This window comes from Myotis daubentonii, chromosome 1 (genome assembly GCF_963259705.1).
Source record: "Myotis daubentonii chromosome 1, mMyoDau2.1, whole genome shotgun sequence".
NCBI classification, from domain to species: domain Eukaryota; kingdom Metazoa; phylum Chordata; class Mammalia; order Chiroptera; family Vespertilionidae; genus Myotis; species Myotis daubentonii.
This window is the reverse complement of record NC_081840.1, coordinates 161,631,491-161,649,288: the sequence shown is the minus strand read 5'-3', so window position 1 is coordinate 161,649,288 and position 17,798 is coordinate 161,631,491. Positions and strand designations below refer to the sequence as shown.

Here is a 17,798-nt window from a genome sequence, read left to right as displayed (position 1 = left end):
ACAAAGTGCAGATTTTAAAAATAATTGTTTTCACAAAAATCTACTGAATTTATGTGGTGTTAAACAGGTGTATAAATGATAAATGTTTAAATCATTGTCTTCTTTCTGCTTCCCTTATATTTCAGATTTAATATGATGGAGCATGGGGAATTCAGTCCATAAGCCTAACTACAATAATTTATTTTTAATTTGTAAAATAACCTAGCAATAATTTAGAAAGCAAACTGTACTCTTTTGATCACCAGTTATGAGGCTAAAATAGTGTTTGAATTGCATATTCTTTTGGCTGATAGTATATTAAAAGGAATTTTGTGACAGTAATTTAAAACTCAGTTGGACTTTATATTTGATCTGGAAGGGAATGAGATGCCTCTCTGAGGATAATTTTCCTGACAGTGGCCCCCACCATTTCTTAGTGAATACTGTTAGAACAGTCAGAATATGTATATTCTCCTATTGTTGAAATTTAAAAGTAAAATGTTGCTCACAAGAAAGAGCACTTAGAGCACTTTCCTGTAATTGTATGTCTCATTGGGTGCAAAAACCTGTTGATGCCTTCTGAGGCATTAATCTCAAGGCTTGTAGTTGAGTGTGCTGTCCACTGGGTGGTGACAGAGACTGAATAAAATCAAAGATGGACCAGCCTGGAGGGACTTAAGAGGGACTCTTTCCCTTATTTTTTTAAGGATGGTTAGAGTATTCTTTTTGTTGGCTTAAAAAACCTACTAAATATTATTGCCTTTATTCTTAAATATATCAAGTTATATCTCCCTTTTTGAGTAGAATAGCATAATTGTTGGCACTGGCATAAAAATATTTACCGTTTATATGATGACAACAGCAGCGAAAAATATTATTAATGTGATATTTTCACAAAAACATCCCCTGTTGTATCTGATGGGAATTATGGTGCTTTCCTACCCTTTAAGTAGTAGGGCGGTAATTCTTCATTAAAACTCCTGTGGTTTGGGGGGAAGAAGGAAAGAATAAAATTTTAGGCATGGAGCTATTATGGGGTGAGCAAAACAATGCTATGCCTATTGAAAAGAAGTCTAGAATGAAAGTGTGGATTATAAATATTAATACTTATTGCCTATTTTTAGTCATCTGTTTTGACATCAGTTATGTTTCAATCTTTCATTGTACTCAATTGCTTAGAGGTGAAAGGAGAGTTAATACAAACAAAGGCCAAGTGCAGCAGTGTGTGTGTGTGTGTGTGTGTGTGTGTGTGTTCGAGTAGGTTACAGTGGATCAAAGAAGAGGCTATACAATAATGTTTAATGCTTAATTGGATATATGTTTGTGGAAAAAAGGGCAGAGAACATTTAGTAGCGTATGAAAATATTGCTAGTGATGACATTTGTCCTCACAGGATCTATGCTGTATATCTTTAGCTCAGTCAGTGAAAGTTGAATGATTAATCTCTTAAAAGAATCGCCTTTATAACAAAGTCAAGTAGGTTGTCTTCCTAATTTCATATTTGCAAAGGTCAGATTGCCCAGGCACAGAGTCCTTGAGTTTGGTACTGCTGTTGGAGTTCAAAGGCCTCTGCCCCGGCCAGTGTAACATGAGCAAGTCCCCACTCAGACTTGGGAGTTACAACCTGCTCTCAGGCAGGAGAAGCTCCCTCATAGGTCCCCTGTGGCCATCTCCACTTTCTGCCTTCCCGATCCCCTCGCCGTCTTTCCTTTCTTTTCCTTTCGGTCATTTCCATGATTCACCTACCACAAACGCCCACTCTTGTCCTCTCTTTCTCTTTCTTCCCCTCTTTTCTTCTCTGGTCACTTCTTTCCACCACTTTTCATTCCTCCTCATTTTTTGAGAGACACGGTTCTCCACAAATGAGGTTGTCCTGAGGGCCCCCCAGGGCCTTTGCTGAAGTGCCAACAATGTATGTAGAATTTACACTGTTCAGAGGTGTTGGGTCAGTAATGAGAGTAACTTGTACATGGCATAACCTAACAGTGTTATCAGTCAACAAATACTTATGGAAGATAGATGTCGATACGGGATCCTGAGCCATGAATTAGTTTCTCTTGTTAGTCTTTAGTCTGCTCCCTGGTCACAAATCGTTATAGAAAGTAGATGTGACCTACACCTTTATTTACTTATTTATTTTTTTGCCTTTATTGTTTCTTCTTTCTGTTAAAATGAATAGATGCTATTTATTTATTTATTCATTTATTTATTTATTTTTAAAGGCAGGATTCCACCCTACACCTTTAAATTAAGCAAATCCCAGCACATTGGTCTGGCCCTCACCCCTATCATGTAAGGCCTCCTAGTCTAACTGGCATTACTATCTTTAAGAAGGGGAGGAATTAGGGTTTTTAAAAATGTTTTTATTGATTTTTTTTTTTTTTTAAGAGAAGGAGGAAGGGAAAGAGAGATAGAAACATTGATGAGAGACTGGAACATCAATCAGCTGCTTCTTGCACACCCTTTACTGGGGACTGAGCCCACAACCTGGGCATGTGCCCTGACTGGAACCTCTTGGTTCATGAGTTGATGCTCAATCACTGAGCACACCAGCCAGGCGGAATTGGGGTTTTTAAGCACTTACATTTTAGGAGGGTCTTTCTTACATTGTTGTCTACTGCTTCTTTTTAAATTGCTTTATCTTCTTCTGTGCTTATTGAAAATATTTATGGGGGCAAAGGACCATAGTCTTTAAATGTCTTTATACATTTGAGGTATTCACCATGTACCTCTTATAGAGTTCTAGTTCCTAACAAGAGATTGACATTTAGAAAGTAATTAGATACAGTGTCATTTTGTTTGCACTGAAATTTTTTCCCTACAAACCCTGCTATACTTAGTTTCTTGGCTATGCAGATCTTAGGTATTTGTAACCATGTGTAGTGTATGTATGAACATATAGTATGTCATTACTATAATGTATATTTACTATATACCAATGGGCATTTTGTCAACACCTTACACACAATTCTGTTATTATTTTAGATATTATAGGAAAGAGTACAAAAAGTCACTTTAAGTAGGTTTTTGTCTAGTCAAAAAGGGAAATGTATTGCATGAAATAACCTGAAGATGCTGCCTTTTGGATATTTTAGAATAGTGGCAGATTTCTCCCCCAATGTGGATTTTGGCCTCTTGCCTATTCAGTAAATGGAACATGTTAACTTTTTCTTATTATTCTAATATGATGTGTAGATGCATAGAGTATTAATGTCTCTTCCTTAGAGAAATTTCTGTATTGACTTGAATATAAAGTAGTGTTAAGTATAAGGTGAATACTTTTCTTATCGTTTATATTGAAAAATTAAATCTCCCACTTGGGTATGATGCATACCCTTCCATTTTGTTTCATGCATGCAATTATCACCTCAGCCTCTCCATTACTTCCTTCTCAGTTCTTCTATTGCTTGTCCTGAGAAATACATGCCTATCCCACATTTTACTTCTGTGTCCTGTTAGTTTTTATCGATGTGTGCCTTTTATGTATCTAAAGTATTTCAGAATGAAAAGCCTGTGAATATTAGAATAAGAACAGTATGTGAAATGGTATTATTTTTCCCAAAGATGTTCAGTTTTCTCCCTTAGTTCTCTTTCCTCCCCACTTTCTTCCTTCCACTCCTACTTTAAAGTGTTTTTCAAAACCTCTTTCCCCTCATTGGCTCCTTTTTATACCCTATTTTATTCTGCTTCAGTTAGTCCAAACCTAGAATATTGCTGAAATTCTGGGCACCACACTTACAAGGATGCCCCTTCATCTTCATCAGTGTCAATAAGTAGCTGGAACTGATGTCTATGGAAAATGCTTATGGATGCCAACCCCAAACTGACTGTTTGAGCGATAAGTTGGTGACCAGAAAATGACATACAGGAATCTGCAAAGTAATGGAACTCTAGTTGCCCTTTGGATGTGGTACCGCTTACGTCCACCTTCCACATTTGTTCTGTTCAGTTGCCTCTTTGATGTGGTATGTCAAATAAGTTTTAATTACTATAGTTGTGGACATTGAAAAGGTGCTAGGACCATAAAAGCAGATGATCATAAATAATGAAATATGCAGCATGCTACTAACAGAAAAAAAAGCAATCCATAAAATGGGTGCTTAATAAAGCAAGTCAGCTTTCAGATTTAGGATGTAGACCTAAGGGTCTTGTCTTAGTCAGTTCAGGCTGCTATAACAAAACGCCACAGACTGGCTGGCTTTAACAATGGAAATTTATTCTCTCACAATCTGGAGGCTGGGAAGTCCGGGACGAAAGTGTTGGCAGAGTTGGATTCTCCTCTCTGGCTTTAAATGGCCGCCTTCGTGTGGTTGTCTCTGTTTCTTTCTGTGTCCTAATGGCTTCTTCTTACAAGGACAGGAACCATATTGGAGTCACGGCCCACTCCGGTTACCCCGTTTAACCTTACTCACCCCAGTGAAGGCCTTCCTTCCACATGCGGTCACATTCTGAGTCACCAGGGATCACCACTGCAACATAGGAATTCCGAGGGCGCAGAATTCAGCCCGTAACAGTGAGGTGGTTTTAGGCACAGTCCCTGCCGAAGAAGAGGAAAAACACCAATTTGTTCTCAGGTGACTCATCACCAACTCTAGTGCCCAGTCCACCCATGGGACCCAGGCAGTGCAGCTCTTTACCGAGGCCACCCTGTGCCAGGCACTGCCCAGGACTCCACACATTAGTCAGGGAACAGCCTTCCTTCCTCTTAGGTGTCGCCTCTCTCTGTGTACTTGAGAAGGGGTGATGGCAAAAAGATGGCTGTCCCCACGAGGTCCAGCACTCCCTTTCTGACCACTTCTCCAACTGGGCGCTCCTCCCTGCTCCGCCAGGGCCTCTCCTCACCCCACTACTGATCACAACTCAGGAACCTTGAGGGCTACAGTCCCTGTGGTGCAACATGGCTACTTTTTAGAAGCCTTTGCAGGCAGGGAAGTGAACACTGGGCAGATCACACCTCTCTGAGGCCCTATCTGTACTCCACTCTGAGTGTGTTGGTATGTTAATTCCATCATGTGGTCTCTACCCTGTGACCTAATTACCTTCCAATGCCCCTCCTACAAATGCCAATACATTAACGTTATACTGAGAGTTCAATATATGAATTCGGGGGCGGAGGTGGACCACAGACATTCAATCTACAGTAGTTAGCTAATCTTTGGAAAAATCCAGTTCCAAGTGGATTTGGTTTCATGAGTTGTGAATTGATACAGGTGGGAAAACAGTCTGAGTAGCCACAGTCTGGACTAAGAGAAGCTTTCACCAACAGCCTGAGTTCTAGGGAGTACACATGCAAGTTGCAGCAGCAATTCTTTTATTTTTTTCTTAACAATACTGTTATGGAGAATTTAAAATATATATATTTGAAATTATTTTCTATGCACGAGGCTCTCTCTGCAGCCTGCTAAAAGCCACTGAATGCTGGAGAAGCAGGGCAGCTTAAAGGGCTCAGCATGACGATCACTACAACTGATCCAGTTTTGTCTCTGGAACAGCGCATCTGCAGGCACAAATTAACCACTCTCTGGGTGTCACTGTTTTCCTTTTCTTTTTCTTTTTTTTAAAAATCTTTATTGTTCAGATTATTACATTTGTTCCTCTTCCCCCCCCCCCCATAACTCCCCTCCTCCCAGTTCCCGCCCCACCCTCCGCCCTCACTCCCCACCCACTGTCCTCATCCATAGGTGCACGATTTTTGTCCAGTCTCTTCCCGCATCTCCCACACCCCTTTCCCCCCCCAAGAATAGTCAGTCCATTCCCTTTCTATGTCCCTGATTCTATTATAATCACCAGTTCATTCTGTTCATCAGATTATTTATTCACTTGATTCTTAGATTCACTTGTTGATAGATGCATATTTGTTGTTCATAATTTGTATCTTTACCTTTTTCTTCCTCTTCCTCTTCTTAAAGGATACCTTTCAGCATTTCATATAATCCTGGTTTGGTGGTGATGAACTCCTTTAGCTTTTCCTTATCTGTGAAGCTCTTTATCTGACCTTCAATTCTGAATGATAGCTTTGCTGGATAAAGTAATCTTGGTTGTAGGTTCTTGCTATTCATCTTGAATATTTCTTGCCACTCCCTTCTGGCCTGCAAAGTTTCTGTTGAGAAATCAGCTGACAGTCGTATGGGTATTCCCTTGTAGGTAACTGAGTTTCTTTCTCTTGCTGTTTTTAAGATTCTCTCTTTATCTTTTGCTCTTGGCATTTTAATGATGATGTGTCTTGGTGTGGTCCTCTTTGGATTCCTTTTGTTTGGGGTTCTCCGCGCTTCTTGGACCTGTAAGTCCATTTCTTTCACCAGGTGGGGGAAGTTTTCTGTCATTATTTCTTCAAATAGGTTTTCAATATCTTGCTCTCTCTCATCTTCTGGCACCCCTATAATTCTGATGTTGGTACGCTTGAAGCTGTCCCAGAGGCTCCTTACACTATCCTCACATTTTTGGATTCTTTTTTCATTTTGCTTTTCCGGTTGGGTGTTTTTTGCTTCCTCGCATTTTAAATCATTGACTTGATTCTTGCGCTCCTCTGGTCTGCTGTTGGGAGTCTGTATACTATTCGTTATTTCAGTCCGTGTATGCTTAATTTCTAGTTGGTTCCCCAATATAGCATCGAGGGTCTCATTAGTTTTCTTGTAGATCTCATTAAGTTTATCGGCGGCTTCTAAACAGTTCTTGAGAGACCTTAAAAGTGCGGTTCTGAACTCTATATCTTCCATTGACAATTTTGTCCTGTTTCTTTGTCTCCGCATTTTGTTATGCTTCCTTGGTGCACCCCCTAGTGGTCTTTGTTCGCAGTCTTATAGTTAAACCTTGATTGTTGTAGCTAATCCCAGGAAGGGTTTGACCTCCAGGCCAAGTGGCTATGAGAATCAGCTGTGTCAGCAGTGAGAGAACTTCTGTCCTCTAGGGAGGTGCTAATCTAGCCTTTGCCTGAGGCTATCCGGCAAATGCCTCTGTGCAGGGCTTGGGCGGGGCGGGTCGCACTGGATCAACAGGGTGGGCCGGAGAGGGAGAGAGCAGTTATGGCGGCTCTCAGTCCTGTCCCCAGGGGCTCTGCCTCTCTGAGTCCCAGCACCCGCTACAGAGCTCGGAGAGAAAGCTGCACTCGCTCTGACCGAAGCCAGACAGTCCCGCTTCTCCCGTTTGAGTCTGGGTCCCTAAAGACTTGCCTGTATCTGGAGCTCGGAGTCTGCGACTCCCTCCCGATTGAAAACGCCAACCGCGCCCTCCGCCGCCAGCCCGCTCCAGGCACTCCGCACCTCAGAATTTGACTTCAGCACTGCGCCTCCTCTGAGTGTCCGTGTGCGTTTCTCTTTCCTCCTAGTTGTAGGACTTCCACTCAGCCAGTGTTCCTGTGGTTCTGGGTGATGTCCGTTCTGTCTTTTAGTTTTACTTTTAAAGTAGTTGTTCAAAGCAGCAAACTCCGGCGTTAACCTATGCCGCCATCTTGGTTCTCCTTCCTTTTCTTTTTAATGGTTATGTTTTTCATCAGGTTCCCACGCACCAACCTGAAAAGGGTGTTTTGATGATTGACTGATATTATTATCTGAAGGAATATCAACCAGCCATTGACTTAGCCAGTCACTTAACTGAGTTGCATGCCCTTAGAAAATGATCAGAGTGAGGACTAAACGAAAATTCATAGATTCAGTTTTTCTATTACATAATTCTTTATATCTTCTTGATAATTTGTGTTTGTTGGGGTCAGTTGCCTGTAGGGAGGAAGGAATTCATATATTTTTGGAATTAATGAATCATTATTTGTAGAGCTGATAAAAACATTTTGGAGACACTAGATAGATTTTAATTTTTATTGTTAGTTTTTACCCAGAGAGGCTGATTACTTGTGAAAGTTCTTGACTTGGGCTGCCTTTGAGTCAACTCTCTTGCCCTGATTTCAGTATTTCCTATGAGACTAGTCAGAGCTAAACTGAAATACTTTGGGTTACTTTACACCCAGCATTCATGAACAAAGGAAACTTTTCCCAGTGACAAGCATTTTAAAATTTGGGCTATCACTTATAATCACTTGTCACTTATTATAAAATGTCTTCATTATGAAAAGACACAGAAAAATTTGGTATGCCTACTGTTCCTGAGTAGTACCTGTCTGTTGTTGCTGTCTTTTTTTTTTTTTTTAATATATTTTTATAGATTCAGAGAGGAAGGGAGAGGAAAAGGGAGAAACATCAATGATGAGAGACAATCATTGATTGGCTGCCTCCTGCATGCCCCTTATTAGGGATTGAGCCTGCCACCAGGCATGTGCCCTGACTTCCTGGTTTATAGGTAGATGCTCAACCACTGAGCAACACCCACCGAGCTGTTAACTGTCTTTAAACCAGGAGCCATACCTTACTCCGCTCATCACTCACAGGTCACACCTAGCACAAGAGCAAGTGTCTGTGCTCTGCCTTAAGGCATATCCTAGCGCAACCTCTCCTCACAGCTTCCCTCACACTTAGTGTAAGTGGAAAGAGAAGAGGCTCTGGAATCAGCTCTGGGTTTGAATTCTCCATCTGTCACTGGCTAGCTATGAGCCCTTGGGCAAGGACACGTCTGCCTCGGTTTTCTCATCTATAAAATGAGAACAGTAGTAGTAAGCTATGTTATATGCCTATTGCTGATACTGTTTGTATAGCTTTTGAGCAGTGTTGACATATAAGGGCTCAATGAGTGTTAGCTATTACTATTACTTTCATTAATTATTATACAGTCTAAGTCCAACTCACCTTTCAAAGTGAACTTTATAAGATAGACATCAGATCATGTTACTCACTTGCTGAAAAGCCTTCAGTAGTTTATAGTAAACTCAGAAAAAGAAAAAAAATCCAGAGTTCTTACTGTGGTCTTCAAAGCCCTGTGTGATGTGACTCTTCATTGTCCCCAGCCATTCTCCACTTGGCACAGGCACCTTTGTTCCTGCGGGGACTCTCCCTGCTCTGCCCCGCCACACCCAAATCACTGTGATTGCCTTGTCCTGGTGCTCTTCTCACAGCCCTGCGCAGCTAGCATAGCAGCTCCGTAGGACGGGGCTTCACCCTGTTTTGTTTGTGCATCACCAGCAACGAGAGTGCCTGGTCCATAGTAGTTGCTCTATAGCTATTGGTTGAATGGGTGAATGAATGAAACAAACTATTCCCAACCCTAATACTTGGTGTGCTTTCACATGTATAAAATAAAGAGCTTGCACAAATATTGACAAAGTAAAATTAAATTTGGTTAAAACCATTCCAAAGTTTCTCTGGAATTTAATGAACATGGCAGGGTGACCCGGAGTGAAAATGGTGGGTCCTGGTTCTCATTCTCTTCCTGCCCCTGAAGATCACTTGGCTTCTCTGAGACTGCTCTCCTGCCTATAAAATGCAGGCAGGGTTGGAAATCTCTGAGAAGCTGCCCCGCTGAGGGAAGTGGAAAAAAGGGTGAGGGGAGGCACCTGAGCCCTTCCACTTCAACTAGAGCAGCGTTGTTTAGATTTCCTTTATATACTGGGGTTTCATATGAAATTTGGTTTGAAAAAAGTCTGTTTCTTAAAAAAAAAAAACCACCAAATTAGAAGAGCACAAAGGCTATTTTTTGCTTAATTGATTCTGGCAGCTTACCTATTTAAAGCATATTGTTTCTTCACATTCTCTGCACCCTCCCCTCCCAAAGGAAAGCTCATTGACTATTTTTTCAAATGTCTTAAAGAAAATTAAGATATGTAGGTAAATAACAGAATTGTCCTCATCAACAATGAACTACATGAAAACAAAGACCAGGTCTGCCTACTCACTACTAATGTGTTCATTGCTTAGCACAGTCCCAAAGCAGAGCTTACTCAATAAATATTTGTTGGATGGACAACAAGTGGATAGTTGAAGTGAGCAGCAGCTTATTTTTAAGGGAGAATATATTTTGTAATAATTAGTGAAAACACATCTTAAATCATGGAATTTTTACAAGTTGTTTTTTTTCAAGATGATATTTATTGAATGTTGATATTGTAATAGGTCATGTTTACACAGTGTCTGCTAAATGGCAAATTTATTGCACCTTCCTTTAATTCCTCATTCATTTCTAATGTTAGTTATTTAAAACATAAAACTCTCAATCCAAGATGGTGGCAGAGTGGTAGATGGAAGCTACACTCATCTCCTTCCAGGACCAGACCGGAAGTACAACTGAGATATAGAACAGTCATCCTGAATAACCAACTGAAGACTAGCTGAAGAGAGATCTTATAACCAAGGATTTACAGAAGAGGTCACAGTGGGACTGGGATAAGCACAGAATTAATGAACTCCTAAGATAGCAGCAGGAAAGAATAGACAAAGAGGTTGCTAGATTCCAACAAAGGCTACCAAGAAACCTTACAAAGTTGCAGATGACTTTGAGAAGTTCCTACATAAACTTCAACCTGAAACTCAAGTTGATGGAGAATTTCTGGCATCACTGTCATCATCAACAACACAGAAGACTGCAGCTTTGAGGAAGGAGGGCACTGAGAGAGACCAGAAATAGGCTGGGTTAAGAATATTGTCTACAAAATAAAATCCTATATAACAAAAGGGTAATATGCAAATTGACTGAATGGCAGAACGACCAGTCATTATGATGTGCACTGACCACCAGGGGGCAGACACTCAATGCCGGAGCTGCCCCCTAGTGGGCAGTGCACTCCCACAGTGGGGGAGCGCTGCTCATTCAGAAGCCCTGAGCCAGGCTCAGGGCTGGTGAGCACAGTGGAGGTGGTGGGAGCCTCTCCTGCCTACGCGGCAGCGCTAAGGATGTCTGACTGCCAGCTTACTCCTGGACTGTGAGAGGGTATAGGCCAGGCTGAGGGACCCTTCCCTTCCCCCCCAGTGCACGAATTTCATGCATCAGGCCTCTAGTAAAATATAAAACTAAAAGTGCCCAATGTGATTTCCGTCTTTTTTTTTTCTTTCTTTTTTTTTTTCTAAAGTAGGATCCTCTTAGAATATTAGCTTTAAAATAGAGAGTACTATTTCTTTTTTGCAGTAATATGGTGAAAGGTGCTTAATAATAAACTATGTGGGGACAACTTTAGATCACAGTTGGCTTTTAAATTTGGCAGATCTGCTTGAAGTTGATACTGAGATTTCAAAGCCATGTTAAGTTGAAGTAAATTAAAGTGAAGGTGATGGTAAGACATTGAACAGCAGGATTGTTTTAGGAATAGAAATGAGACTATCAGCCTTGCATTCTTGAAAAAAAAAAGCATGTAACAGTATGTCTTAACAAAATATAAGAATCGTGTGTTACACATAAGGTAACTAATTTTCACCACCTGCACATTGCCTAATAAGATTTTGAATTTTGGTGTGTTTTACAGTCAGTCTCTCTAAAAAGTGCTTCTCTTGTAACTATAATTCTGTGTGCATGTGTATGAGTACACATATGAAAAGCATACAATTATTCATAGCATGGTTCTTATATTTGGTACTGTTTACTCATGTGTTAATGTTACTCATAAATATATCTTTCCTTTAGGTAAAGAGGATGAATTTCCAAAGAAACCTTTGGGACAGCTTCCACCTGAACCTCAGTCTGCTGGCATTAGTCACCTGAGCAATGGACAAAGTGTTGGCAGATCAAGTCCCCATAAGATCAGAAGAGAGAGTGGCTCATCGCCTCACAGAAAGCCCGAGCATTCCCCTCACCATCAAGGCAGAATTGGTACACCAGAAAGAGCGAGGCAGCCAAGACGGGCATCAGTGGAGGAGGACAGTAAAAAGCTTAAAGATGAAGCAGACTTTCAAAGAAAACCTTCATCAGGTCCACAAGACAATACTAGGCAATATGACCATGCATCTGCTAACCAAAATAGCAATGCTCTTTCAAATATCAGGAAGGAATTTGTGCCCAAATGGAATAAACCATCAGATGTTTCAGCTATTGAAAGAACTACCAGACATGCCACTGAAGGCAAGAGTCGATTTGCACACCCCACGCTTACAGTCACCATCCCGAATTCTGCAGATCCTCGGGTGTCAAATGCAAGGCAGAAGATGAAGGTCTGGGATGCTGATGAAGGGAAACGGGGCTCGAATGCATCACAGTATGATAATGTACCTGAAAATGAAAATGGCCCATCTGTTGAAGAGGCACTAGAAAGGGCTTACTCTCAGAGTCCGAGGAATATTGTTTACACGCACAGTCCAAGGAAGCATCCTGAGCCAAGTTCTAGTCCATCAAAAGTATCAAACAAGTTTACTTTTAAAATGCAGCCTCCAAGTTATGCAAAATATCCAGCTCAGCTAGATGGGGAAGATCGAGGGCCCGTGCACCCCCCATCTTACAGCAATCCCCCTATTTACCACGGAAATTCTCCAAAGCACATCCCCACCACTAACAGCAGCTTTGTGTCACCACAGTTTAGCCATGGGGCTCAAATGAATCCTCCCAGGAGACCTCATGGTTCCACTCTTTCCATCAATGTTTCTCCAGAGAAATCTCACAGCCGTCCAGCTCCTGTTGTCCTACCATCTAGTCGCATAGAAGTTCTTCCCATTGATATTGGTGCTGGGGGATATTCGGGCAATTCAGGGTCACCAAAGAATGGAAAATTCCTCATTCCTCCAGTGGATTATTTGCCAGATAACAGAAAATGGTCAGAAGTCAGTTACACATACAGACCTGAGATGCCTGAACAGTCATGGACTCAGGATGCTAACCGTAGCCACTTAAGCAATTTAACAAAATATTCTGCCTTTCAACATGTACCCTTTCAGGACCATGGTCTCCCCCCAGTTTCTGTGGATGGTCCAGTGCGGTATAGAACTTCCCCAGCTTTAGAAGATGCCAGCTCCTCTGGGTATCAGTATTCAGGGCCCTCGGCTCCAGTGTATCACTACAGAAAGCGGGATGGACTTTCTATTCAAGAATCGGTATTGCTATGAGAATTCATCTATACTTGCTGGAGACGAGAGTGGAAATCTCCCAGAATCTACATTGCTATGTTTGTAATTGCCAAAGCAGTATTTTGTACCATTGTAAACAACTCGCACAATTTTCATGTTAGTAATAAGAATAGATGGGAGTGTTTTCATCCCCATGTAGATGCTGCTGAAGATGAGCATTGTAATTGCATCATCACTGAATCTATTAATTTACCGTGGAAACATAGCAATAGCATTTAGGGATGCACACAAAATAAATTAATTACTCAGTTCCATTTATAACTTCTCAACACCTAACACTTTTACTCTATTAGCCCATTTTACTTTGAGTAATGTTACAAAGCACTGAAAAACTGTCTATGAATAGTAGACATTTTTAAGGCTCTATGTAGAGTATGTGTCTTTAAATAGATATAGACATCTACACATGCACACTTCAACACAGAACTAATGAAACATTAAAAAACCTGCTTTAATCTAGATCCATGAAATAATTTATCCTCCTTTTTTTCTTTAACTGGTCTTTTAGTCAAGTCCCCCCACCCCCTCATATTTTTTAACCCAGATCCTAAATTGACATAAGGGTTTGCCTTTAGGTGATTAATTCAGATCTCACAGAATACTCATTTTCTTTCAATCTGAAAATTAAAGACATTGGAGGGAAAGTCTAACCACTTAATGGTGCTTAAAAATTGTGGCAGTGAAAGTAAGTTGAAGGCCACAGGTGTAAGTATCCATGTGCCCAGAGGTGCAGGCTCAGTGTATCCGTGGGCACCGAGATCTGTTCCTGCCTCTGCGCCCTTGCTCTGGCCTGCTCACAAAGCTCGGAACAGAATGCTTCTGCCAGATGTGAAGGGAGTGCGGTGGCCCAGGCTGCAGCTGTCCCGTGGGTGCCCGTGGGAGAGGCAGCAAGTTCCCATGGGGCAGCAGAGCTTTGAAAGCAGGATTAGCAATATGGTTGCTTCTTCTGCCCCTCATTTCCTGCAGGGCCTCACTACAAAGGGCTGGGTGGTCCTTTACATGATCTTTTTCCTGGCACTTTTTTCTTTCAAGAATATAGTCAATGGATATTGCCGCCGCTTAGGCCATTAAATTATCAGCATGTAAAATTGTAAAAATGATCTGAATTATGGCCTTTTCTTTTTTAATAGTGTGACTTTCATAATTTCAAAAATATTTTTCTTTTTCAGGGACAAAAATTCAGGTCCATGTTAAAAAAATTAGCAATGTCTTTTACAATATTCTATTTACACTACAGTTACCAAAACACTGACAAGGTTTGGAGCATGCCAAGAAAATATGACTTTGTGTTTAATTGGAGAGCTTGTTTTCAACATTATTTGTTCACATTTGAACAATAGAGTGGAAAACCTAACGTTGAGGGTTCTTCTCGTTGCAAGTTGTGGCTTTAAGCTTTCAAGGTACAGAAGTATGTCTTTTAAACTGAAAGTAACATTTGTTTAGCTAGTGAATGTGACAATAATTTTTATGTATATAATGAGTCTAATGTAATCTTAATCATCTTGGTAATGATGTTATTAAATGACAAAACAAATGCAGTGTATTAGCAGGTGAGCACTACACGGAAGCTCAGACAAAATCCTGACGTCACTGGGCTCTTGATTCAGATCATGTGAAGCTTGGACATAAATGTATGTAAAAATGTAGCTGAGGACATTAATTCTAATTTTTAAATCATGATTCTGTGACTTGTAATAAATCAAGCTGTACAATTTAGTTCATGATAGCAGCATCTGAGCTGCTCCAAAATCTATATGTCAACAGTGGTAAATACTGTAGATTTATATATATATGTATGTATGCAAAATATGTATACACACACACTATTTTCTTATGTCATCTCTGACATTTTTTATCTGTATACTTTTTTTGGTGTGCTTGTTTTTAACATGCTAAAAGTAATACATATATTTTGTTCTGTGTCTTTTACGTGCTTTGTTTTCATATGGCGGAAGTGCTGCATCCCTGAGCCTTCTAAAGCTAACTCTCTTCTAATTGAGTAGACACTGCCAGTGTTTGCTGACATGGCTTCATATACTCAAGTTCTATGTTACATGCGTTATTAATTTCCAGTAGTACTGTGTTTAGAATTACAGCACCTTTATTTTATGTAATCTGCCATTATTAATAGCAATAAGGTATTATTTCTAGTCTTCCCCATTATAATGTATAGCTGTGGTAGGTTTTCAAGTAGGAAAATTCTATTTGAAGTTGTTTTGCCACCATACAATTTCATGCTTTCAGATTTATCTTTCACTAAAGATAAATAATGAAATAATGATAAAATATGAAATAATATTGGTAAAGTGGGTTAAAATATATTTATGAAAAACATTTGGTAAGAATTTTTATGGTGTGAAGACTGATTTTACTCTGTAACTGCATGTACTTGGTGTAAATGTTTTGTTAAAGTCTTCCTAGCAGTTTTGCCTAAAACACTAAGCACTTTGGTATAGTTTTTATATATTTTCTTAATGTTTAGTTTGAAAGGTTGAAGAAACTAGAACCATAGTCTCAAAGGATTGTTAAACTTTGACTCTTTCCGATGCTTATGTTTTTTAATAGGTTTTGTTTTTTTTTAATGACAGCTTTTTAAAGCTGGGAGATATATGTAAAATCAGATATCAACTGTAGGGAGGAAAAAAATATTTTCTGCCTACCTTTCTAGGTTCTCTGGCCAGGCCCTGACAAAAGACAGGTGAACAAGGAAAAAACAAGTTTATTGACATCTGCATCCTGCACTGTAATGAGAGGATCCAGTGATGAGTATCTAAGAAGGGCAGGTGTGGGTCAAGGTACCTCACTTAGTGGGGAAGGGAGAGGGAGAAAGGCCCTTGTGGAAAAGTAAATGACTTTTTGGAAAATAAATAGGCCTTTTGGAAATAAACAAGAGATATGCTAGTTTGTGACAAGTCTGGGTGTGGTGCCAGAAGAGATGAGAGTTGCCCAGGGAGGGGATTATGACTATTGAACTCTTTGGGGAGGTTCTGCTTTAGACAGATAAGGGATTTCGGGAACTCAGATGCCTTCAGCTGAAAACTTTTCTTATGCCAAAGTGGCATATTTTGGGGTAGCATGTCCTGATACCTTCAGCATCAAAGAGTGTTTCTTGGGGGGGAAAAAAAATTTAGTCAATAGGACATTTCTGGAGAAGAAAAATGGATGTTTACAGAATGATTGTTTTAACTTTTTTCATTTTAAGAAGATTTTATATCATACTTAGTGTAACTTTAAGATTGAGTTTAATGCTTACAGTTATCTCAAGATCTCTCTCTCCCCCTCTCAGGACCTATTATGATTCAGGCACAAAAACAGTACCTCCTCAATACTTTGCTGAGATCTCTTTTATTTTCATGATTAGAGCAAAACATGCCATGTCCAGAAATAGGGACTTATTCACAGCACACCCAACCTTAGTCTTACGGAAATATTAGTGCTCTCGATTATCTTTTATACTCACACTTTATTTTAGTATGCCCTTAATTGTAGGTTAAGACTATGGTTTTGAGATCTGATTTTGTTGTTTTGTTTTAACTGTCCTTTAATGGATTGTACATGTCCATTTCTAATATGGATATTAATGCTTACGGACAAGGTGATTTTAATAATCAAACTTTACTTTTATAATCAAGGGGTTGTGATTAGGAAGAAGGATTCTATTTAAAATGTATTTATGATTTGTACCTTCAGAAAGAGTTTCAGTTAACCATAAATCTAAGGATAAGTGTCACCATTTTATAGATGAGAACACTGAGAAAGGAGCAAATTTTAGATTTCATAGGAGTGGATCTTGACCCCTGCTGCTCTTTAGAATTTTCGGGGGAACTTTTAAAAAATGTTCTCCTTGGTTCCTACCCTACGCCCCTTAAATCAGAATGGCTGGGGTGGATCCCAGGTATCAGGTGCTTATATTTTCCTCCCTTCTGTCAGTTAAGCTATTTCCAAAAATCCCTCTAAAGTTGATTGTCTTATATTCTCACTATGAGCTGTCGCAGATATTTTTAACAGGTCAGTTTGAGTAAGTTAGGAAAAATTCCACTGGAAAGATGAACATTACCAGGAATCTCTTCAGTTTTGATGAACTGACAGTGGTGGAAAGTAGAAATGTCTTCTGATGGAAAGGAGCATGACCCCGTAATGTCTCTCACTAGGGCTGGCAACAGTTGTACAGAATAGCTAGTGCCCTGTTCAGATTTCCATTTCCCTAGACAACCTCTCGTTTTTGTCAGGTGACATGCTAAACAAAGGCCTATGTTGTCTGGAAGCCTGCATGCATTTCTCTATGTGAGGGGCTGAGAAAATGCTTTAGTCGCTTGGCCGGTCAGCACTTCATTGAGCACAGTGGACTAGCTGTCCTAGGGACTCATATTTCAATAACAGAGACGTGTTTTATAATCCGGGTCTCCAGTCAGTGTTGGAGACCTGCACAGGTGACTCTTACAGGCACAGCAGGCCACCGATCGAACGAAAGGATTGGGGAGGCTTGTGGGGGAGATGCCTCCGCTGAGCCTGGGAGGATTCTTGAGAGGACAGGAAATGGGGAGGGAAAGGGGGCATTTCTCCCCAGGGTGGCATGAGCAACTGCATGGTCTGTGGGGGAAAGTTTGCACTTTGATGTGTGGGTGTGGGGTTTTGAGAGACCAGACTTTGGAGGGCCTTGTCGGCCATTGAACTTGGTCCTGAGGTGGCTTTCCCTGGGTATGTTTACATGACCTGTGTGGCCCCTAGAAGCGCTGGAGGCTAGCTGTGAGGGAGCAAGCCTAGAGGAAGTAAGGAAGTGCTCTTCTAAAGGTGGAACAGAGCTGAAGGCCAGGGAAGAAGTTTCAAAGAAAAGGTGATTAACTTGGGAACTAATTACTAAGTAAAATGGGCAAAACTTAATAACTGCTTGAATGT

At 40.4% G+C, this 17,798-nt stretch overlaps 1 protein-coding gene across 4 annotated transcripts in view; it reads left to right on the top strand.

The window, feature by feature from the left end:
* Nucleotides 1-14,829, top strand: part of USP6NL (USP6 N-terminal like) — a 177,593-nt gene extending 162,764 nt beyond the window's left edge. For all 4 annotated transcript variants that reach the window (XM_059664100.1, XM_059664091.1, XM_059664118.1 and 1 more), the window contains 2 exons: nucleotides 11,473-13,611; nucleotides 13,661-14,829. In XM_059664100.1, coding sequence (XP_059520083.1) covers nucleotides 11,473-12,881 — 1,409 coding nt within the window. In that variant the 3' untranslated portion in view covers nucleotides 12,882-13,611; nucleotides 13,661-14,829. The remainder of the gene's footprint in view (nucleotides 1-11,472; nucleotides 13,612-13,660) is intronic.
* Nucleotides 14,830-17,798: the final 2,969 nt, after the last annotated feature.